General features: G+C 33.5%; 2 protein-coding genes across 2 annotated transcripts; one reads left to right on the top strand and one right to left on the bottom strand.

Annotated features, from left to right (window-relative positions):
* The first annotated feature begins 3,108 nt into the window (after nucleotides 1–3,108).
* Nucleotides 3,109–6,695, top strand: LOC111377630 (zinc finger MYM-type protein 1-like). Its single transcript, XM_023000755.1, has 4 exons — nucleotides 3,109–3,332; nucleotides 3,526–3,622; nucleotides 4,260–6,578; nucleotides 6,669–6,695. The coding sequence occupies exons 1-4, from the start codon at nucleotides 3,109–3,111 to the stop codon at nucleotides 6,693–6,695; spliced, it is 2,667 nt and encodes an 888-aa protein (XP_022856523.1).
* A 104-nt stretch (nucleotides 6,696–6,799) lies between these two features.
* LOC111377626 (early endosome antigen 1-like) lies at nucleotides 6,800–13,315 on the bottom strand. Its single transcript, XM_023000751.1, has 2 exons — nucleotides 13,195–13,315; nucleotides 6,800–8,394 (listed from the first exon to the last, which is right to left on the bottom strand). The coding sequence occupies exons 1-2, from the start codon at nucleotides 13,279–13,281 to the stop codon at nucleotides 6,973–6,975; spliced, it is 1,509 nt and encodes a 502-aa protein (XP_022856519.1). The 5' UTR covers nucleotides 13,282–13,315; the 3' UTR covers nucleotides 6,800–6,972.
* Nucleotides 13,316–25,728: the final 12,413 nt, after the last annotated feature.

The following is a 25,728-nucleotide window of genomic DNA, read 5'->3' as shown; positions in this document are numbered from 1 at the left end:
CCCCAAGTATTTAAGGTAGGGATGTTTTCAATACTTTTGCAAATGGAGTAAAAAATTGTTGTTTTCGATTTGCATTAACGTGTTATTATGTTACTCATGAGAGAATGGAAGCACCTTGGCGTTTCAACTAAGAGATGAAGAGAAAGCACCCTTGGTGTTTCAACTAAGAGATGAATTTTGATTCATGAGAAGGGGTTGTTAAAACCTAAGAGTATACGGACTGCTTGATCACCGGTTCGCTTTGAAATTAACGGTGACACAAATAACCAAAGATTGCAATTCTAGATAACATAATTTTTTTTTATCAATTTACTTAAGTGTTTCCTGCTAAGTATTACTTGTGGTGCTCATTCCTACTAAATTTACAAGTTAGTTGAAGGCATGGCAGTGGTTTGGCATGGTGGCAAGTGCTCAGCGATTTGAAATACTCTCAACTTTCTAGAAAAAAATTTCAGTTATGTAAACCTCTTATGAACATTTAGATGGCACTTTTAAAATCTTTAATTTTCTGCTTCATCTAGTTTAATATACATTTCATGTCAGCCACAATTTGGAAATGTTGGAATGACTATGCATAAAATTTATTTATTGCTAGATTGAATTTCAGATTCAGTCCTTCTATTTGGAAATGGTATAATTTGGGCTATAATGCATGTTTTAGAGTGAAATAAATGGGGCTTGAAAGGTTAATAAGTCTTCTAATAGTGGCCTTTGGAATTTCCTTAAAATATTAACTAGAGAAAAAGTTATGTTCATTTTAGTAAACTGCATTGAGTTAGTTACAAATTTTTTGTCCAGCATAGTCATACAATATTTTCGTGCTTCAAACATTATCGTTGAGACCTCAATTTTTTTATATGTTGTACGTATTTGAATGTAAGTCTCTGTTAAAATTTTAAATTTTTTAGTTGGAGTTTGTTCGGCCAAACATATTTTTCTTTCCGCTGCCGTGAAATCGATAATTGTTGATTTTCCTCCAGATGTTTTCCAAAATCAAATTACACCATTATTTTCCAAGTCTCTATGGACAAATATCTCCCATTATATTTTTATATGTTTCAAATTTTAAAATTTTTTCATTTACAATTTATTTTGGTTAACATCAAAGAGCTCAAACAAAGAAGAAGATTTTTTTTTCAACACTTCGAGTTTCTAGAATTTGGGGGCGTTACATGAACTAATTAATGAATGGCCATGAGGGATCTTGATTTGATCCAATGGTTGAGGTTATGCACCTCTACCTATGAAAGGGGGCCTTTGTTTTCCTTTGAGGATTTTTTACTTTTGATTACGAAAATTGAAGCCATCCATCTTCTGAAAATACTTTCTAGCGAGGAGTATTCGAATATTCTGGCGACGTTTAACGATTTTGTGTGAATACTTTCTCTAGAAAACACCCATTCCAAATTTCATATATTTTTTCTACTATGGCATTTCATTTGAAATGAGTTTAAAACTTTGCAAGATTCAGTCAAATGAAGATATTAATATTGAACAAAAAGTTAATGAAGATAAAGGAATCAAGAGATTTTGTGAAGTTATTTTTGTTCTACACTATAAATCACATTTTAAAACTATTCTAGTGAAAATGATGCGGTGATTAACTCTTATACTAACGAAGATAATATTCAAGGGGTCAATACATCTGTCAATGATAGCGATGATGATCCAAATGATAATTGTGTGTTATCAATTATTTCTTCAAAAGATGCATTTCAAGCAGTCATAACCTTAAATAATTAATTTATATAAAATGAAAAAAAATACCAAATGTAGTATATGCATTACAAAAAATTAAGACTGAAGTTGAGTTTGGTTTAGGTACAAAGAAAAAGTAAGACCTTAGATGTATATTTCGAAAAAGAAATGAATTGAAGAAAATATTGTCAAATTAAGTTTGTTAATTTGTATTAGTACGAACTTTTATGAATTTAAGCATTTATTATTTTATATATTTCTTGGGCCTTCAAGGATCTAAAAAAAAAAAAAATTATTATCTTATGCGTTTAACGGGATTATTTATTTAGTACTTAGTGCACTAGCACAAGTTGAGATTGAAGAATTTTATTATTTAGACGAGATTATTAATTTATCGAATATTCATTTATCTAGATTTTTTTACTGTATAAAATTTGTTATGGAAAAGAAAACAAAAATGTGTAATAATAATTATTATTATTTTTTATAAGTTTCCAATCAGATGGACATTTATAGACATCAACACATAAATAAATAAAACAATTAAATGGATCGGGTCAAATTTTAAATATGCAACCCATTTTTAAGTCTATTAAGATTAAAAGTCTAATCAGCTCATTGGATTAAAGAAACCCATGAAAAAGACCCATTCTACTTGTTAAAATTCATAATTATATTTAATTTATTTTTATTAATTAAATGTATCTGGATGGTTACAAAGTGGTTACAAATCTCTCTATAAATAGGGCTAAAGGTCCATAAAAAAACACAAGTATAAAAGAAATTTCGAAATCAGAAGAAAAGAAGAAATACCAAATTTCTCAACAATTCAAGTTTTCAAAGTCCAAGATCATCAAAGTCTCCTTCAAATCAAAACAAATTCAAGTCTCGAAGTCCAATACAAGATCAAGTGGCAAACAAGTCAATTTCTCAACAATTCAAGTTTTCAAAGTCCAAGATCATCAAAGTCTCCTTCAAATCAAAACAAATTCAAGTCTCGAAGTCCAATACAAGATCAAGTGGCAAACAAGTCAATTTCTCAACAATTCAAGTTTTCAACAAACTTGAAGTCTAGGATTCAAACCACGTGCAGGCGCGGAGCCAGCACCCGGCGAGGGGGTGCGGCCGCTCGTGCTGGCTCCGCCGGAATCTACAAAGCCGTCGTGTAAGTACTTGCAGACTGCAGTTGCGCCATTGGAGCCTGGAGGAGAACTGGAGAAGAACTGAAGGGGAAGACGAAGCCTGAAGCAGCACAGCAGCCGGGTTTTAATTTTTTTGGTTGGGTTTGGCTGTTTGGGCTTAAGTATATTAATTTTTGGGCTATTGACTATTGTTATTTAATTTATTTAGCCCAAGCTGCAGCCCAACCCAAATGAATTTAGCCAACCCGGCAACCCGTACTCGGTACCCATGTCCCATAACCCATTTTATTTGCCCTTTTTCATTTCAATCGACCCTCCCAGTCGGCCAGCCCCAACTCCGTTTCCAGACTCCAAGCCAGCAGAAGACGAGAGGCAGGTCACTGAGTTCAGGCAGCAGGCACAGGCGCGCAGCTCCAAGAATTTCGAATTTTCCCCAAAATTACCGAACCCTTTTCCTCAATCTTCAGGTTCAGGCATCAAAATCTCGGACCGGTGAGTGATGATTCCTTCTTTCACTCTTAGTTATTTTTTTTTTTTTTTGGGTTTTGGACCTTTTGGTGTTGAACTGTTGAATGTTGAATTGTTGATGATGACTGTGCCGTGACTGCCGTCTGTGCGACTGTGCGTCTGTGCGAGTGTGCGAGTGGGACTGTGCCTATGTCGGCTGTGCGAGTCGATGCGACAGCTCGAGTCTGCGAGAGCGAGACAGTGAGAGTGAGACTGTGAGAGGCGAATGTGACAATGTCGATGGGAATCATAGGATGGGGTTCACTGGTTCAGGGGTTGGAAACTTGGAATTGTGAAGAATTGTGAATTGTGAATTTGTGAAGAATTTTCGATTTTGTGAATCTGTGATTTGTGAACTGTGAATTTGTGAAGAATTGTGAAGTATTGTGATTTGTGATTTTTGTGAATTTGTGAAGAATTTGTGAGTCTGTGATTTGTGATATGTGAATTTGTGAAGAATTTGTGAATCTGTGATTTGTGAACTGTGAAGTGATAAATGGAATTCTTGAATAGAAAAGTAAGAATTTGAAGACGGGAATAAAGAATTTTATAAAGAATTTGAAAACAAAAATGACACTCAGGATTAGAATTACCTTCTCATAAAGAATTTGACAACAATTTAATGGAATTTGATCTTTGCGATAAATAATGTATTACTCAAACATAAAGAATTTCTCCATAATGCTATAAATGGAACAAAAACATGAAATTAAATGTATGGTCTGGTTCAAGACTTCCAGTAAGAAACTTGTTGATATTAGGTTTCAATCCCCGTGTTTGATGATGAATAATTTATGTGAATTTATGTTTACGAAATTGTATTTGCGAATTGTGATTTATGATGAGTAATTTATGATTTGATGAGGGAATATGATATTAGGAATGATTATTGATTTGGGAATTTACGTTTAGGATGACATTTTGCAGATTATGGAACGATTTTTTCAACCAAAACGAAAGTCCATACCCAATTCTTCTACTTCTAGTTGTGGGTCTAGTCCCGCCACTGATTCTAGTCGAGCACAAGAGTTATTGAATAACACAAAGAAGTCTCGGGCTCAATTGAATGTGGATGATCTTGTATCTGATCCAGGGAAACGGCCCCCTATCGAATCATATGATCCTAAAATTAGAGATGTTGTTAGGATGGCATACTTGGAGAAGGGTCCTTGTCAACCATATGAACATGATTTCCCAAGAAGACCGATGGAGAATGATAATAGATGTTTTCGGAAAGAATGGTTCTCCGAATTTCATTGGTTGGAATACAGTATAGAAAAGGATGCGGCGTATTGTTTGCATTGCTACCTGTTCAAACCTGATAGAGGGAGTCAAGGGGGTGGACATATATTTACTAAGACCGGTTTTAGGAATTGGAAGCACAAAAAGACATTGAAAGATCATGTCGGTCTCTTTGATAGTTCTCATAATCAAGATTTTGCAAAGTGTACCAACTTGATGAATCAAAAGCAAAGTATCTCTTACGTTATTTCTAGCCAAAGTAGTAGTCAACAACAAAGTTATAGGACCAGGTTGACTGCGGTGCTAGATTGTACTAGACTCCTCTTAATGCAAGGATTGTCATTTCGTGGTCATGATGAATCGGAAGAGTCTCTTAATAGAGGAAATCCGATTGAGGTATTGAACTGGTATGCAGCTCGTTGTAAGGAAATTAAAGAAGTATTATTTAGTAATGCTCCTGGAAATGACCAAATGACTTCACCAACCATCCAAAAGGATTTGATTAATTGTTGTGCTGTAGAGACGACAAGGGCAATTATCAATGAGATTGGTGATTCTTTGTTTTCAATTTTAGTTGATGAGGCTCGCGATAATTCTATGAAAGAACAAATGGCAGTTGTTTTAAGGTTTGTTGATAAAAGTGGGCGAGTGAAGGAGCGTTTTTTGGGTATATCCCATGTCACTGATACTTGTGCCCAATCACTGAAGGATGCCATTAATGCAATATTTCCTACACATGGGTTGAGTATATCTAGTCTGAGAGGTCAAGGCTATGATGGAGCAAGTAATATGTCAGGTGAGTTCAATGGGTTGAAAGCTTTAATTCTTAGAGAGAACCCGCATGCTATGTATGTTCATTGCTTCGCTCACCAGCTTCAGTTAGCAATTGTATCTGTGGCACGTAGGAATTGTATGGTTGGTGATTTTTTGGACGTACTTGCTATTATTGTGAATTTGGTTGGTGCATCATGTAAGCGTGTAGATGCTCTTCGAACAAGTTATCAAGCTAATATTCTGGAGAAACTTAATACTGGGGAACTTATTGGTGGAAGTGGTCAGTTTCAAGAAATGAGTTTGGCACGCCCAGGTGATACTAGATGGGGCTCACATTTATTGACAGTTACTCGTTTCATTAATATGTTTAATGCTATTATAGATGTTCTTGAGAATATATCAGAAGATGCCGTACATTCAGATCAAAAATCTTTGGCCTTAAGACAAATGAACAATATGCAAGATTTTGAGTTTGTGTTTAGTCTTCACTTTATGTTTGAAATTCTTGCAATTACAGACGACCTTTCACAAGCCTTACAGAAAAAGGATCAGGATATTCAGAATGCTATGAGGTTATTGAATTTGTGTAAGTGTGCATTGCAGAACTTGAGAGAGAATGGTTGGGATACTTTATTCAGTAGGGTGATTGAGTTTTGTGTTGATAGACATATTTTAGTGCCTAATATGGAGGATATTGTAGTGGTGAAAGGTCGACCTAGGCGTGTAGCTCAACAGGTGACTTATTTTCATCGCTTTTATGTTGATTTATATTGTCATGTGATAGACTCAATCTTGCAAGAGTTGAATGATCGATTTCCAGAAACAACTACTGAGCTTTTTACTTGCATTTCATGTTTAAGTCCAAGAGATTCATTTGCAGCTTTTGATAAGGATAAATTGCTACGTTTTGCTCAGTTCTATCCTTTGGACTTCAATAGTGAAGAACTTTTATTACTTAGACCTCAACTTGATAAGTTTCTTTTGCTTGTGAGAATGGACGAAGCTTTCTTTAATCTCAATAGTATATCCTGGGTAGCTCAGAAGTTGATTGAAACTAGAAGTTCCTGTTATTTTCCATTGGATTATAGGTTGCTCACCTTGGCTTTGATATTACCTGTGGCAACTGCAAGTGTTGAAAGGGTATTTTCTGCTATGAATCTAATCAAGAGTGATTTGCGCAACAAAATGGGTGATATCTGGTTGAATGACAATTTGGTGGTTTACGTGGAGAAAGCTATTTTTAAACAAATTGAGAATGAGGCAATATTGCAACGTTTTCAAATTATGAGACCCCGTAGAATACAGTTGTCTAAGTTTACAGTTACAGAGTAACTGAGTAAGGTTGTATCGTATTTTTTTTTTTTTTTACTATTTTGGGTTGTATCGAAGTATATTTTCATATGTATACGATTTTGACGTTTTAGTTCATTTACATATATATTGAAGAACTTTTAATATTATGTAACCAAATTTTAATAAACGATCGAACAATTACGATTGTCGATAGTCAACAATCGTCGGTCAACGGTCAAACCACCCTAGCTGAACTTGAATCCTGGATTCGCCACTGACCACGTGACCCATCGTCTTCAAACTCTCATATCATTAATCATTGGATATTGCAGTCGGTTGAAGCCAGTTGTTGTACAAGCTTTGATTTTTCCTCAACTTCGCTTTTCAACTTGGACGCACATGAAGCCAGTTCTTGTTCAAGCTTTGATTTTTCCTCAACTTCGCTTCTCAACTTGGACTCACATGAAGCCAGTTCTTGTTCAAGCTTTGATTTTTCCTCAACTTCGCTTCTCAACTTGGACGTACATGAAGCCAGTTCTTGTTCAAGCTTTGATTTTTCCTCAACTTCGCTTCTCAACTTGGACGTACATGAAGCCAGTTCTTGTTCAAGCTTTGATTTTTCCTCAACTTCGCTTTTCAACTTGGAAGTACATGAAGCCAGTTCTTGTTTAAGCTTTGATTTTTCTTCAACTTCTCTTTTCAACTGTGCTTCTGCATCTAAAATGCGGGCTTCGGCTGCTAATTGAAGTTCAACGGCTCTTGACTGCTGCTTTCTTAATTCAGTGATAGTGCTCGTGTGAGAAGCAAGCTGCTGATCAGAGACTTTCTTCTCAGAAAGCGCCAAATTCAACTTTTCCTGTAACTGCTTCTCGGTTGACTTGAGCTTCTCAGTAACTTCATTTTCTCTCCTTCGTGCAGCCTTGAGGTCATTTTCGATGCTCTCTAATTTCTGTTGGGAAGTACTCAATTCATGCCTGAGATTTTTGGCTTCAGATAGCTTCTCATTTGCGGTTTTCAACGTGTCTTTTAAATTTCTGTTCTCCTCTGTGGTAATATTCAAGTGCTCGTGCAGTTCTTTTTCCTTTTCAGTGGCGGCCTGTAATGCAACCTCTAGGCTTGAATTTTTCACTTGAACAGCCTCAAGTTGTCTTTCAAGTTCAGAAACCTTCAGAGTGTTTTTCAAGAATTCTGCCTCTGCAGCCCCACGTTGCTCTTCAAGTTCCTTCATCCTATATTTTTCTGTTTCAAGAAGTAACTCTAATTCGCTCACTTTTTTACCAGCCTCAACTGCCTTAGCATGTGATATCTGCTTTAGATCCTCAAGTTCGACGCTGCGCCGGTGAATTGTATTGGCTCGTCCTTCATTCTCGGCACATTTGTCCATGGCATTTTTCAGTTCTAGCTCAAGGTCGGAATACCGAGCAGTTGATGTTCCCAATTCTTCTGTCAATTCATTGATGCTAGCTTCCTTTGATGCTAGCCTTTGCTCCACTTCTTGCACCTGTGATTTCGAAAGCTCCAACTCCCCTTGAGCTGTAGATAATTCGGCAGCGGTACTCTTCAGTGCCTCTTCTACTTTCTGATTTTCTAAAATTTTCTTATACAAGCTTTTCAGTCCTAGTTTTTCATCTGGCGTGGAGCTTGATTCGGCCGTGAAGGTACGACCCTTTGCATCAAAGGACTCCTCTATTTTAATGAATTCACCATCAAAGGCTGCTTCAATGTCCACTACTTTCACCTGAAATGAAATTAACAAAGAAACACTAGTTCAAAGAGAACTGCAAGAAGACGCTTTATCGATAGAAATGCTTAGTACAATATCATACAGGTTGATACAACAAAAGAAACCTGAGACCATGAATTCATTAGCTGCTCCAACTAATATTGTATTTCGGCTTAAAAAATTGGGACATTCCATTTTTTGAACCAATACTTTCTTGAAATAATATTTAAGCAAATAATAATAAGCATCTTGATCACGGATATTATTATAAATGGAGTACTTGAGTTGTTACGTATAGATGGTTATTATTGTTATTTTTTTCCTAAAGTGATCAAAGCTAATTGTCCATGACTAATAAGTTAAGTTGAATACTTTATTTTGATAAGGTCATATTATCTTTATTAAAGTTTATATAGACTTTAATAAAGAAAATGATAATAATAAATATTAATATTCGACAGGATTAAGTAACATTCAATACTATCATGATTATAGAAAATTGAATGTCATGACTACAAGGATTAGAGTCTCGTGCCCAAATCGTTATACTGTATACATTGTTTGTTTTGGGAGAGTCTGAGCACATCTTACTTTCTAAGGTTCTTTGTTGCATTTTCAAAATTCCAACCTAAGTACTCTATCTTATGAGTCAATTTAAGTCTCTCATATGGCAGTAATCTTAGATTCGAGTCATATGAGGACGCAACAGAAAGTCATGAGGGGTAAGATATGTCAACCTTTTCGAAAGTAAACAGTACGCATGATATAACGATTTGGGCACAAGACTAAATCATTACAAAAATGCGCATTTTTGTAACTATCTAAGCCTCGTTCTCGATCGTTAACTTATGTACTATTTGCTCTAAAAGAGATTGAGCTCATCTTATCCCTCATGATTTTTTGTCTCTCTCAGGATTCGAACCCAATATATTTGTCTTATGAGAGATTTAAGATGTATTCTATTGGGGTAAGTTAAAGTCAGACAAGAGATTCGAGTTATTATAAAAATGCACATTTTTTATTTTTATTTTTGTAATGAAACTACTATATTCAAGCTACTAATGTGTTGTCCATTATAGGAGAGTCTGAATCCATCTTATTCCTCAAGGCTTTCTATCGTATCCCCAAGATTTGAATTCAAGAACGCTCTGCCTTATGATAGATTTAACTTGAATCATATACCAATTGGACTTTTTATAACGACCCAAGTATCGTGCCTAGTTAGAAATTTACATATTATCTATTTTGGGAGGGTCTCAGTCCATTTTATCATTCACTGCTTTCTGTCATGTCCCTCATATTTCAACTTTAGTCTTTTATGAGGCAACGGTCTTGGTTTCGAATTTTAAGGGATGTGACAGAAAGTCATGAGGGGTCAAATGAGTTTAGGCTTTCTTAGAGCGGATAATACATAAGTTAATAGTCACGCTCGGGTCATTATCGGAATTCAACTTCAATCTCGCATAAGATAGAGGATTTAAGTTTGAATTCTATGGGACACGACATAGACCCATGAGGGGTAAGATGCGCTCAGACTCTCCTACAGCGAATAGTATGTAAGTTAACGGTTAGGTACAAGGCTTGGTCATTACGAGACAAGCTTGGTCGTTTTGAGACAATCAAACATACTTCTAAATCTTGAAGGAATTGTGAACGTTAATTACTAATTCGAGTTCCTTGAGGTAACAAAGAGTGAGATTAAATATATAGCCTCTGTTTGGTGGAGATAAAAATTAGATTGTTAATAAATTTTGATAAATGTTGATGAAATTGATGTTTAAAAGTTGCGGGTTCTATAAAATATATGATTACAATTACTTATTGACTCTGACATAAATTAAAACCTGGATTAAAGAATTTAATTTGTATCAAACTGGGGCATAATCAATAACGAGTTACTCTAGTATTTATAATGGAACGTCTGATATTATATAAAAAATAAAAGTGACTGATTATAAGAGTCACTTATAATTATTTTATCAACTGAGAGAGACAAATTGTTAATGACATGTCAATAGGAATTAATTATTTAAAAGCTTCAATTGTTTCAATTAATTTAAAAATATGATTTCGATCGTTAGTTGATAGAGTCGAAACTAATTGATTAATCTTAAACAGTCAAGAAATGACTGTTACAAGAATAAATTAATTGAAGCTTAAATTAACTGTGTCCACTCAAGTCCCTTCGTTAGTTTCCAAAAGAGTTATAATTTAACGAGGATTACACAATTAATATCTAGAATTAATATAAACACATTACGTAATATTTTCATTACTAGAATGATTACAATGAATGTAGACATCCATATGTCCATATACATCGTTTTAGAAAACGGACATGTTGTGATAAAAGGAGACTTGTGGGGGGAGAAAAAGGATATGTGACTTCAAACTTTTCCTACTTTTTAACTGCACATTTTTAAAAAATTATTATTGCGAAATTCATTTATTCCAAAAAAAGGCCTAGACATGGATCATGATTGATAAAAATTATTCATTCATTAGTGCCTACACATTAAATAGAGATAATAAAAAAATAAAAAAAAATAAAAAATTTGTAGTATTCTTGAAGTTCTTGAAAGCATTGAAGAAGATTTGAGATACTATATTGTGCTTATTGCAAGGGATTTAAAGTATTCTTCGGGGGAACATACTAAATATTTGTGTGTTTAATTAGGTTAAATACATATTATAAACTTCTAGTTGTTATGTGATAAGTGTGTGTTGTACAACTATTTGAGCCGTTAAATGAGATTAATTGTCATGAATTTTAATGAATTGTGACTTAATTAAGTATTTATTTAATTTGTAAGGTAAAACTCAATGCAAAATGATGAAATTGGACAAAAGTAGCGAAAGGGGTTTTAAAGTTTGAGGATCAAAGCTCAAATATTCAATTAATTCAGACTACAAAACGCTGACTAGAGATCAGTGATTTGATGTAATTGGAAGTCAAATGAGTAAAATATTGTCAAAATATTTTTCACAAATCAATTTCTAGTCGCACAAGTTATGCTCTAGATTTTCAGCCTTAGATTGAAATTTCTTTTTTGTATAATAAATATTCGAAATAGAAATATCATATTTTTAGAATAATTGTAGCCCCTTGAGTTAGATTTCTAATGTACTTTAAATTGCCTCATTTGATATCGGACGAGAAATATATGACAAAAGTGTTGGCAACTTCTCAGATCTACCTAACCCCAAGCATAGAGGTCATCCTTTCACACAACCTGAGGCACATGAACAACTCCACGCATGGGCAAAATTCGGCAAAGTAGGAATCAATTTCCTTATTTCAATACAACTCTTCCGTAAACCAATTGTCGGGAGTTTCTTTACCTAATTTTGCCTCCTATAGATATAGAACTTGAACAAAGCATTAGGGGATCTTTCTTTAGCCTCTTAATACACATTCATATCACAAAATTCATCAAGAACAAGAGGCCTAATCACAATTTTGAGAGAGAAGATCAAGCAAGCAAGAAATTGAAGACACTTTGTTAGCTCTCCTATTTATAATTTGTTTTATCTGTAACCAAAATTTAGGTTATTTGAGTTGTAATTAAAGTTAAATAATTGGGGGTTGATAGAATAGGTATTGAAGGAGTTCAAGATGTTCAAGAAGATTACAAATGATTAATGGAATACAATTTGAAGTTTAAAGAGTGTCAAAAATTAGTAGAAGTTATGTTTCAAATTCTCATTCATAACTTGCAACAAATTTACATAGAAAATATTCGAATTTGAGAATTCCATTCTAGAAGAATTGTATCCTTTTGAGTTACTTTCCAACGCATTTTGAATAATCTCAATCAGACATCGGGAAAGAAACTTATGATAAAAATACCGACGACTGTTAAGACGGTGCTCACTGGCCGCCCACTTGGCGCTCAAGCAATGGTTCGATTCCAATAACTTCCAGTTTGTTTTAAACAGGATTTTTCACTCCTAATCAATCCAAAACAACTCTAGTATAAATATATAACCATATGTCCCAAAATGTGTTGAATCGTATTTATTCCGTAGAGATAAATTCTTTGATGATCCAAAACATTCATTGATTCCAAAATTCAACCACCACATATTATTTGATCCAAAAATTCTTCCAAAACATATTTTGTTGATCAAGTCATATTGCTTCATATAAAACCACAAGATCAAAACACAGAAGTCATTTGATCAAACACCAAACTATTTAATCCATCGGAGATAACCAATACCAAGGATTGGGAGCTGGTGCAAAGACATGCAATCTAGGAGAGCTAAGGTAACTATTAGGGGTTAAGAGCTGGTGTGAGGAGCAGGGCTAAGGTGATATTCCAAGAGCAGGGATCTAGTGTGAGGAGCACACTGTCCAGTAGGATTAAAGGTGACTACAGGAAAATAAGGTCTGGGGACTAAGGATTAGTCGGGTCTGAACCATACTGTAAGTTGTTTCGTTTATAGTGGATTATTGCTTGGCAAAGTGCCTGGAGTTTTTGATTCTTTGCGAAGGGTTTTCTCCATGATTAATTTGGTGTTCTTTATTGCTTTCATATTACAAATTGTAGTAATTCAACATATGATTAATTGACGTGATTGATTAACCATCTAGAAATAATTAAAAAGTGATTTGTTACTTTTACTTTTGCTGTACACGTTCTAAGGTCTAAATATTATATGAATTGATTAATAATCTTGAAAAGGTGAACTTCCACAATTTACACAAGAATTGATGTCGTTGATTCAAGATCAAAACCAAAATATTGATTCTCCATCAAGATTCTTCTATTATTCATACACACTTGCATAGTTACAAAAAATAAAATTTACCTTAGGTGAATTGATGATATTTATCTCGTCCTGCTCAGCAATATTAACCACTGGTATTGCATCACTTGTCAATGTTTCTTTTTCCATGGCTGAACGAATTGTTCCTTACGAGAGTTCTGGAGTTTCGGACAAACAGAATGAAAAATGAGATTCGGATAACAATGTGACAAGAAACTTTGAAGTTTTATGCAAATGGAATTGATTTTAGTGCTCGATTAAATGCTTCAAACCTAATTGTACATGTTTGACTAACTGTTAAAAATTTAATTACCTAAATAATACTTTTGTTGATCGAAAATAATAGTAAATACATTAATATATAATATATTAAATATCACATCAAGTGAGAATAATTTTTTGGACAACTTTAATCCTACACAATTCAATTATTTCAATAATACTTTACTTTTCATTTTTCAATTTGTAATAAATACTACAAAATCTTTGTTATGTGTGAATTTCATAATAATAATTCTCAATTAATTAACATTCACATTAATCCAGACTTAATGAATCTCAATCTAAATAAATCTAGAGTTATTATGGTTGAATTTATTTCTATTTATGTATCTAAAAATTTTAATAGGTGTTTAATTTATTTTATTTTTTTTTTAGTTCGTTTGAAACTTATCAAATCCTCCTAACAAATTGGTATCAAATATTACTTTTATAGCATTTATAAAGTATTTCAGAAAGACATACAATACATGTTCAACTCTGACTAATTATTTCACAAGTAACTTCGGTCCCATTCTTACATTAAATAATTTTTAACTGATAAATACAACAAATAGCTCCCCAATTGTTGTTCAAGTCTTAAATTTTAGAAAATATAAATTGAAATTTTCAAGCGTAATGCTATTTAGCAGTATTCTAAGTAGTGGTAATTAGACCCTAAATTAATGATTCATACCATCAAAACTGTTGGATATTGGTTAAATAAATCGAGAATTGAAAATCGATTAAAGTGACTTCGTATCGACTTCGGCCAAATACTCAAAAGCTCAACTCAATCTGCTTAGGCAAAATTGTTTGCCACTTCGCCGCTTCGGGGCGCACAAACGGGGATCGACCTTTTCATAAAGGTGCATAGACACCTTTTCATAAAGGTGCATTGTTTGGAAAGGGTGCATGGTTTGGCCTCAACCATTTCGTCCACACCCTTTCATGGTCTATAAATAGGACCCTTTGGGTGTCCTATTCCTCACAATTTGATATGCAAAACATTTCTCATCCTCTCTTCTATCCAAAATCAAAATCATTTCATTTATTTTGATTTTTCCTTCATTTCATCCTTGGAGTACATAAGCCTAAATTTGGTTCGTTGTACTTGTGTTTTGGAGTGCTACAAACACAAGTGTAGCCTTTGTATCTTGGGAGTCGATTGCCGAAATCCGTAGGCACCGTTGCGGGGCAAATTCGACTTAAGGACAAAGAGTCCAACTCTTGCCTCGGCTTTGTCCCTACTTTCTTCTTCTTCTTGTTTGTGTCTTCTTTGCCGTTACTCTGTCCAATTTTCGGCACGAATTTACAAACCATCATTATACTTATTTTGGCATCACTATTCACAAAATTCCTCCAAGAAAAACTTCTATGGTTTTGTTGATCTATTGGGCAAACATTGAATTTACGAGCCTTTGGTATGTTGCTTTAGCATTCTTGAGACCAAACAGCATCCTTTTGTAGCAACATAGGCATCGGTCGATTATGAATAAGGGGTGCTCTTAATCAGGTTTGTGCATGAAAATTTAATTATAGCCGAAATAGACATCCATGAAGCTAAGGAGCTTATGCCCGGCTATAGCGTTGACCATTTGATCAATCCTTGGCAATGAGAAACTATCCTTAGGAAAAGCTTTTTTGAGGTCGGTAAAATCTATACAAAGTCTCCAATCTCCATTGATCTTCTTTACAGAACTGGATTGGCAACCCATTTGGGATAACTCGCCTTTTTGATAAATCTGCTGCCTCCACTTCTTTAAGTAGGGCTTCATATCTTTCGACATTGACTGCTCTCTGTCTTTTCTGTTTTGGTTAGATTATAGGATCTACATTGAGCCTGTGAGGAACAATCTTTGGATCGATCCCCTCCATATCCTTATTGCTCTAGGCGAACACGTCCAAGTTATTGCTAAGGAATTTTATAGGTTCAGACCTGATGGTTGTTGCAGTTTGTGTCCAATTCGCAGCTCTTTCGGGGATATATTCCAAGCTGACCTAGTTCCTCAACGGGTTCTACACCTTTGTCTTTTAGCTTAATTCTGGGATCCAATGAGCTGAGGTTAGGCTCTACCAGGTAGGCCATATTTACGCCATACTGGATTGAGATATGGTGAACTCTAATTTTTGAATGGTAGTGAATAAAATGACATTCTTCAACAGCTTATTTATTTTCTTTGATCTCTCCTGACCATAGGAAGTGGATAATTAGTAGTGATACACCGACGAAATGGCCTTCAAGTCGAACAGTAAAGCCTGTCCCATGAGTGGATCATAAGGTGAGGCAAATTCGAACACTATAAACTCAGTATCGACGTGAGCTCAGTGGAAAACGTTGCCGACCTTGACAGGGAGCTTGATTTGTCGTTTTGCCATAGTTGAGGCTCCATTTTTATTCGAGAACTATATTTGGGTATGGGTTGCAAAAAATGAAGTGGAATTCCCATCTATTTTAGTGTGTTGATGTACAAAATGGTGAGAGAGGTGCAGTATCAACCAAAACCCAGGGAATGATTACACCGGCTATCAATATGTCCACTATTAGAACACCTATGGAAGGACGTGAGTTTGTTTCCTTGGCTTTGGCTGCTGGGCAACTATTCTCAGGTCTTCCGTAATGTTTATGAGTAATCCTTATCTTAATCAGGTCAGCTAAGATTTGAGTTGTTAATGGATTGGATTTTGATCCAAATTCGATTAAATTAATGGGGATGGATTTAGGGTCTCAATCTGATAACCGATCAAGATCCGAATCTGATAATCCATTTACTAATTGAAGCAAATATAGATATAGGTCAATCCGATGTGATAATAATCTAATCCAATTTATTGTAATAACATAATATATTCTATATATTATAGTATAATTTATTACACATAATTTTTTCCATTTTGAAACTTTTATTATACTTTACATATAATTTTCAAATAATAAATAATATTAGATAACAGTATAATATTGTTAATTGAAAATTTTGAAGAGATTTAATTTTTTCATTAATTAAAATAAGATGAAAATAATAATTAATTTATTTTATAAATTAAACAACCAAAGGAGCCAACGATTGGAGTTACTTTCATTATTCACAACTTCTAACTTCCCACATTTGATACTCACTAGAATATCATAAAATTTACAATCTATGAATATGTGGACCAAGAATTGGATAAAAAGCTATCTATATCTTTTAATTTTAAGGATTAGAAGTTGACTAATAAATTTTTTTATTATTATAAATTTTAGATAGGGTTATCGGATCGGATATCCGATAATATAACAAATTGGATATGGATTTAATAATCAAATATTTGTCGGATTACTGGATCGGATTAGAGAATTATTCTTAACGGATCGAATTTGGGAAGATCCAATCTATTTACAACCTTAGCTGAGATGAGTTTTTCCAACCGATCCTTGGATTTGTCGTACTACCGTTTGCAGAACATGTGTACCCCTGAGCTAGGCAGGTTAATGTTGCAGATCAAACGTCAGCTTGATCTTCGCGAACTACATCTACTCATCGAGTATGGGTCGTCCTAAGATAGCATTTAAATTGGATGGTAGTTCTACCACCACAAAATCAGCCATGATTCTTCTCTGGACGGGTATTCCACAAAATCACCCCAAAGTCTTTGCCTTAACATAGGTCAACAGATGTTATATTTATTTTTAATATTATTTAGAGGAGAATAAAAAAGTCTTATAACCTTTTTAATAAAATTATGATTATAATATGTTCTTTAGATAAAATTATATATTATTAAAGACACAAATATAGCAAAGTGGACTTTCACTTGAAAAAAGATTCTCTTATAATAAAGAAATAAAAAGCAAAAATAAAGCACGAAACTTTATTATGCTTTATTTCCCTTCTGTTGATATTACTTTCTAGCGATATGAGTCTTTAGGTTGAGCTTAGCCCCATCTGAATGGAATAAACAATTATGATCGACTAACATTATTGTTGACCTTGGATTTTACACCTCCAACTTGGCTAGCTTCACTCACGTTTAGTAATGTAGCTCCTAAACAATTGGACAAATTGTTAAGGGCACATGATCCTCTTCAGTGAGGGAGGGGCTTAGAACGCTCTGACTATCAAGTTAGTTGATGGTAGAAATATATTGGATGTGGGACATGCTTGATACATGAGCTACGAAAGTGTTCAGACACCTATGCTAGTGTATAGATGTGTAAAAATATGAGAGAGAGAGAGAGAGAGAGAGATCAAAATTACGTTCGAGTGCGTAAATTTTCATTACTTTCAAATGACACTAAGTATGAGCTTTTATAGTAGAAGAGGTGGAATACTGACCGTTTGATGGAAAGATATGTGGCCTTATCAGATGTTAGAGGTGTTTCTTGCTAGGTATCAATCTGTTAGTCATAGGCTAACGAACATTTAGCGTTTTCGAAAAGTGGCCACCCAAGTACCTAGCCCTGAGCTCTAAAACATAGATTGGTGATTTGATCTTTATGCATGTGCTATAGAGATGTTACATCAATTAATTGTATGAAATTCTTGCACAAATGATCTCTTGAAAGAGGTGAAGTGGTAGATGCCTTTTGTCATTAAGGAGGCTATTTGCCTTGGACCTCTTCATGGCATCTGAGCTAAAATGATACGTGACATTGGCTACCTTATATATGGTCTCGCCTCGACCAAGTAGGATGATGGTGTAGAGAGTGGGATTGTTAGCTTACTAGCTAGCTACCACGTGGTGGTGGTCTGAAGCCTCATCATAAGGGGCCTAACAATTACAATATCAAGTTCTTGGTATTAAATTAGACACAGTCGAGAAAAATAAGAAATAAACATTTTCCGATATTTCATAATTATGTTTATATATAATTTAAGGAAAACCTGGCCACCTCAAATCTCGACAATGCCATGTCCCAACTGGGATAAGATTTTCCTTATATGTCAGATAGTCGAGATAAGACGACGGGGGCAAAATTTCTTGTCCTAAGTCAAGATTGAAGAACAAAGTTCTCGCCAACATAAATATTATATAAACTAAATTTTGAAAAATATGTAATTTTTATGTTTTTAAATGAAATTATATTTTTAAATAATTAATTAATTGAAAATACCCGGGGGAGAATGTGGATGATTCCTTGCCCATTCCCCTCCCCATAAGTTGGAATTGGGACGAGGATGAGGACTGCCACACTACCATTTTTGAACTAATTTATAGTTTGCTACACTTAAACCGTAATTGACAGCTTTGTTTACACTCTTAAATATGTCACATAATTTCATCATTAATTTTAACAATAATTATTCAAATTAATGACCTCAATTTTGACACCATAAAGGGTGTCAAACTAATTGTATGCCATAGGTATACAATTAACTTAATTCAATAATTTATCATAACAAACATGTGAAGTGTATGAAAAATCGAGAACTCCAAACAGGGCCCATTCTTAGGTCCAAGTTAGCAATCTAAGAGAAGATTCCATCTTCAATTAAATTAAAATTTTGCTAGTAATACAATCAGAGTTGACAACCCCGGTTAACCTCCTCACACGAGGGGGGTCAAGGTTTTTTTATTCATCGTGGACCCCTCTCATATGTGTGGTTGTCAACTCCGATTGCACATATATTATGATCGATTAAATTATTATATTTTCCTAAAAAAAGAAAAGAAAAATTTACTATTCACATCTCCATTTAAAATATATCATTTTCCTATTTAGTTGACAAAATAATTATATATTGTCAAATAGACAAAACTGACAAAGCAAAGTGCGTGTATTTCGAGTCCCAAATTAGTAAAGACGAAAGTGAAACGGGAAACGACAGTTGATATTGCATTAAACGACAATTCAAAATAAGGAGTGAATTTAGCTCTTCAAATTCAGATAAACAAATACACTCTATTTTGCATGGAAAATCAAATCAAATTACAATGAAATGATTCTTTACTGTCAAACAACTCATCAGATTGTCTTGAACCTATACAGAAATGAGCTGATTTTTCGACCAAAATTCATCAAAGATCAATTTAAATTAGAATAAAATGATTTTTTTTTTAATTTCAATATTTTAACTCAATTGATCAAATCTATACTATCAAACGCAAGTTCAATACAATTCGAAATCTAAAGAACACATAGAAACACACATAAAAAACATACTCTCTGCATGATATATACATCTCAAAATTCATCAATATCAATCCAAAATAGAATATTATATTTCAAATTTTGAACTCCAATAATTTTAACATATATTTTCTTCAGGAACATATAAATAGATGAATCAACATATAGAAATCGATATATGTATTCACAAACTTGCCTGATTGAAGCGCGATAACTTGACTTGTCGAGTTATCGCCTGACTATGAATTCCTCTTTTTAAAGCTCTAAGTTTCATCTTAAACCAAATCCCAAGCAGTTCTTTACACAAATCCCAAGCAATTCTTTACACTTTGTTCAAGACTTTGCTTTAGTTAGTAAACCAAATCCCAAGCAATTCTTTACACTTTGTTCAAGACTTAGCTTTAGCCTCAGTTTGTTTCACATTATTTGGCCATTAAAATGAAAAATATGACCGTTATTCATCACATCAAATTACCATATTTGAATTTTTATCTCGTGTGAGACTCGCAACGACTATATTCTTCATTCTCATTCTTACATTAATGTAAAACAAACGAGGTATTAGTTAGTAAACCAAATCCCAAGCAATTCTTTACACTTTTTGGGATAAGAGACAGTAATTGCAGCTTGACCCCACATCTTTGTACTGTTTCGTAACAAAACAAAAAGGATTTATAAAGTTGTCAGAGATTACGGTAAATTCTCAATTAGGATCTTAGGTAGGGCACCCTTTCAATGTTAGTCATTGCTTCAATGAAACTATTGTGAGTTTGTGATCTCATATAAACATTTGTGGTTGGTTTAATATGCATGTTAGTCCTTGTTATGGAGAGAATCCAAATTCTCTTGTTCTTTTTCTAGAAAAAGAAAACTTTGAAATTTTAGAGAAATTTACATTGGATGTCCCAAATTAATACCTAGTACAAATGAGTCCTAGTATGGATGATGAGGTGGTCAGTGAAGGGAGCCAAACCACTGGAAAGGGGGAGTGGCTAAACTAAAGGGGTTGTCTCATATGGGAAGGGCATAGCAACAGAAGAAGAAACGGGAAGCCCCGCCTAAGCAAACCCTACCTCACCTAAGATAATGTCCTAATCAATGATGAAAGTTCTGATAGGTCATTCGGAGTGGTTGACGCCTCAATAAGTCTCAACATATTTTTGATCGAGGTCATCCATTGGGAAAACCTCATTAACCATCGGGTGATGCTATCCGAGGCTATGTATACATCGTGACCTTGATCCTTCTAGGAGAACAAAGTGCACATATTAAGGGAGTTGTAAGCATATCAAACAATTACTTAAATAATAGTAATTACGATGACAATCTATACGTTTAATGAAAAAATGGCAAAAGATCAAAGATACTTGTCACAAGATAAAAGACATCATACCAGGTCAAGATCTCTATCCTTTAATTTTATGTAGTAATGAGCAAAAAACGTATAGACTAAGGGTGCGATGCCATAAACACCACATGCCTTCCATAGCTTGCCAGCTAGCCACAATAGCATGAGTAGGAAAGGTTGGCATTGTTGTTTGAAATGGGTCGCCCACGTGGACTGTGTTAGTTTGATTTTAGCCCTTCGAATAAATTTATTTTTACTCGTGACATTTTTGAAACAAAAGATAATAATTTGTTTTTCCAATAAATTGTTTATATTAATTTGAGCTTGAATTTTGTTCATGGATCGACTTGATATTATAAATTAAGTGTTTAAGTTGTTAAACACAGAAAGATTTGATTTCTAATTTGATCTGAAGTTTATTGTCTACAATCGGTAAATAAAGACGAATACATTATTTTGATAAGATTGTCTCAATTTTATTTAAAGTTGATCTTGACTTTAGTAATAAAATTGATTGTACGTTTTGGAATGTATTGGACTGGACCACGTGAAATTAATTTATGGAATTGACCACTTGAATTTAATTTCACTTGACTATTGTACGTAGTACCTTAATCCTGAGCAAATAATGAACTTTGATTACTAACTTGAAGTTTTTTGAGGTATCAATGAGTGAGATTAAATTGCTAATCGAAATCTCGATGCTTTGGGAATTAAAGTGAAACAATTAGAGAACATATATTCACAATATGGAATCCGTAATCTATATAATAAGCATGATCATGACCTCAAGAGATTTTCTAATGAACAGTTAGATCTGAGCTCAGTAATTCGACATGATTGTTGAATTAATATTGTGATGTAATCACATGGAACTGTCAAATAGAAAATGGGATTGAGGATTTAATGTTTATTTGGAAAAGGGGCATTTTGGTCATTTCACCCAATTCCAAATATTCAACGTGATTAACGGGGGTAATACGTAAGAGCAATTTATCAGAGGATATAATTATTGTAACTCCAGTAATTTCAATTAAATTAAGAGTGCAATCACGTTCTTTTAGTGGAATAGAACTTGATTAATAAATTATCTAGACCGATCAAGAGTTGACCGGGTCAACATTAATTTATTGGAGCTTGATTTAATTGGGTCCGTTTGGTCCCTTCAGTGGCTTCAAAAAATTAAGAACCGGAATAAATTATAAAAGTTATAATTTATTATTAACTATAGAAATATATATAAATTAATTAAACCAAAATGTGTCAAGCATGTGACATTTAGATATGGTGGTTATGATTTGGATAAATACAAAAAATATTCCTTTTTTGTTGAAGAATTTTATCCAATCAGAAGATAGAGTTCTTTTGGGATTGAAAGTCTTGTGAATCAAATCCATCTATGTAGACACGTACATTCTCTTATGGGTTTAATTAATATATGAAAAATAAATTTCTTGTGCCCACAGACAAAAAGAAAAATCTCTACAGTTATTTTTTTCTTGAAGAACACTGGAGAAGGCCAAAAGGTTTGAAGAAGAGCTAAGAAAATCAAATAAGGAGGCTTGAAGGTGGAATCAAAGAGATCAAAGATCAAAAGAATTTTTTAATTTTTTTAAAGCACGCTACAAAGGTAACTTCTAAAACACTTGTATGTTAACTATATTCCAAATTATTTAATTCTTGTTGATATACAATTTAATAAAATATGTTGTATTCTTCCAACAGGTCGACCCGACCAAATTTCCATGAAATGGTTTTTGGAGGGATGAGTTAAATATGAAGACCCTGTTAGGCCCCTTAAAATTTTTAATATAATTTTTCTCTCTTCTTTTCAACCATACATTTCTCTAATAAAATAATATCACACATAAAATAAAAAACTTTTCACTCTTTTCTAACCATACATTCTCAAAAAAATTATTATTCCAAAATATATTAAAAAATCTCGTTATAATGGGTGCCAAACAAGGGCTAAATTTTAAATTCAACTTCCCACCATCGATAACCTCCACATAACTTCCACTACACCCATGACAAATGAAAATAATGCAAATTCAGGTTTTTTCGTATAGAGAAATATAGACAAGGTCTGTGGCTTGATTTCAGAAAAATAACATCTCAAATTTGGTTCCTGTATTGTGAACATCAAACTCCTTCATTCGTAATTGAGTTTCTAACTAAGAAGCGGGTACAAGATGGTGTGGAAAGCAAGCAAATCAAATGTAAATAATTCAACTTTGTTTTGAGATTTCATGTAAGTTTTACCACTTGAACTTCAGTCATAAATGCATCAAGTGCGATTTACATTGGTATTAGAGACTATCTAGGTTGTTTTGTTGCCCAATCACATACTAAAAATGGGTTTGAATGATCAAAATGCATGGAAGTTGGTTTTCTTCCAAAGCATGAATACCATTAGTGACAATTTTTTATATACATTCATGAAATTTATTCCACGTGTTCATGATAGCATGTAAAACATGTTGGCAAAATTTCATGTTATTTGGCCTTGTACTTTGAGAGAAAAATCAAACCCTATTTGTAAAATTCGAAACTCATTTGGTTTGGTTGATAGATCTTCTCAAGACCTTTTCAATGGAATAAAGATCATTAATTTCGACCTTACATTGAAGAAGTTATGGCCTTCCAAAATTTGTTTAAAACACTAGAATTTGCATGGAATTTTAAGAAGATGACCAGTACATTTTTGCTATTATCAATCTCGATAAGGTCTGTTTGTGTTCCAAACACATTCTTAGTTGTAAAATTTGACCACACAAGTGAACTCGGAACGTTAAAATTGATCAAATGGATCAAACAAAGTTTTTTTCTAAAATCAAGGAGCCGGCGCATAGAGTACACGCACTACATGTGTGCATGGGTGGGGCACGCCGGACGTGCTCCAGATTTTGAGTTAATTGTTTCAATAATCACCCAACTTATACCATAGTCACGGTTTACTCACTAAACTTCAAAATGCTCACTAAACCTTGTCCGTTTTGTACTTCATTCATCACCCTAAAAAATCTGTTATCTTATTTGCTGACGTGGCGAACAAAAATCTAATATGGCAAGTTAAAGCCTTAAAAAAATTACAACTCAACCAAAGTATTGTTTCATTACTCATCCAACTTATTCTAGGTCCTAGTTTACTTATCAAACTTTAGAATACGTCCCAATGGTCACTGATCTTTGAGATATTGCACTCTATCCATTATCCGCCATATTTCGTTCACTTTGTTGCTAATTTATTGTACGAAAATTTCCATGGTCAGTACAATCATCAAAAAAATTACAACTCAACCAAACCATCAACTCCCAAAAAGTTATCATATGTGAAATGTGACTTTCATGCCGAACTTCTTTAAAATCCAACAAGGCGTCCCCAATTTCAACCCTAAAATGCATTATGTTACACTCATTTAGGCCTTCAAATTAGAGTATTTGTTGGATATTTTAATGAATCGTGACTTTATGCTATATATATTGTGTTTGTTAGATAAAGATCAATCAAATTGATGGAATTGGAGACAATGAATGAGAAAATGGTAAAACATAGGCAAAGTATGATTGAAATACAAAATGAAAATCGAAGATCACATATGATCAATTAGATGCAATTAGATGTTAAAGTGGTGAAATATAGCAATGCATTTTCACAAATCAATTTCCAATCGAACAAGTGATGCTTCAAATTTTCATATTTAGATTGAAAACTATTTTTCGCACAGTAAACGTTCGAATTTGAAAATTGATATTTCTAAAAGAAACATTGGGACACTTTGTTGGTTATAAAAAAGTTTATGATGCCATGAAAGTCACACTTAACATTTAATGATGTTGGTGAGTTGATAATTTTCTTGAGTTGTAATTTTTTTAACATTTGTAACTTACCATGTTGAATTTCTATGTGAGCATTAGAAATGAAGGGAATGAAACATGGTAGATGATGGATGGAATAGAACATCTCAAAGATGAGTGACCATTAGGAAGCATTTTAAAGTTCAATGAGCAAATTGTGACCAAGTAAAAGTTTAATGAATAATGAAGCAATGATTTTATTGAATTGTAATTTTTTTAACAGCCTTAACATGCCAGGTTAGATTTCCGTTAACTACATCAGCAAATAAAGTAAAGGATTTTTTTAGAGTGATGATGGAGTGCAAAGGGATAAAGTTTGGTGAACACTGTAAAGCATTTTAAAGTTTAGTGAGTAAACCGTGACAATAATATAAGTTGGATGATTATTGAAACAATTAACTCCCGGATTTTTAAATTTTAAAAAAAAAATACAGATTGATCTCACACGTGAGGGCAAGTGTAGGATCCAAATCATTCCTGAAAATTGTAGATTGGTCCCTGAATTATTCTCAATTTTTTGGTATAATTAAATTAATTTTTAGATAATTAAAAATATTTTTTTAATCCTTAAAATAAATTTTTAAAAAGCACTAAAAACATTTTTTAAGATTGATTAAATTCTAATTTCTTTTCATAAAATCAAAAATATTTATTAATCGATATTTGACTAATGGAAGTTATTGAATTGCTCTCATTTTTTCAAAAAAGATGAGAAATACCTCAAAAGTATTTAAATTACTATGTTTTGCATACTTTCATGAGTTGTGGGGGCTTTGATTAAGTTATGTGATCCATTGTAGTTAGTTTCAAATTTTTGTGTTTGATGAGATATGGCGGGATCTATGCACACTTTTAGCATCCTTAGAAAAGATGTTAATAAAGCACAAGCCATGGAACGTGTTGAAAAATTACATACTTATCGAAGCCATAAAGTAAATCCATGCCATAACTTTGTACAACACTACATAAAATATCTCGAAACAATGCATCTAGA

The sequence above is a fragment of the Olea europaea genome, unplaced genomic scaffold, assembly GCF_002742605.1.
Source record: "Olea europaea var. sylvestris unplaced genomic scaffold, O_europaea_v1 scaffold1691, whole genome shotgun sequence".
Lineage (NCBI taxonomy): Eukaryota > Viridiplantae > Streptophyta > Magnoliopsida > Lamiales > Oleaceae > Olea > Olea europaea.
Note: the sequence above shows the minus strand (reverse complement) of the source record. Positions and strands in the feature narration are given on the sequence as shown.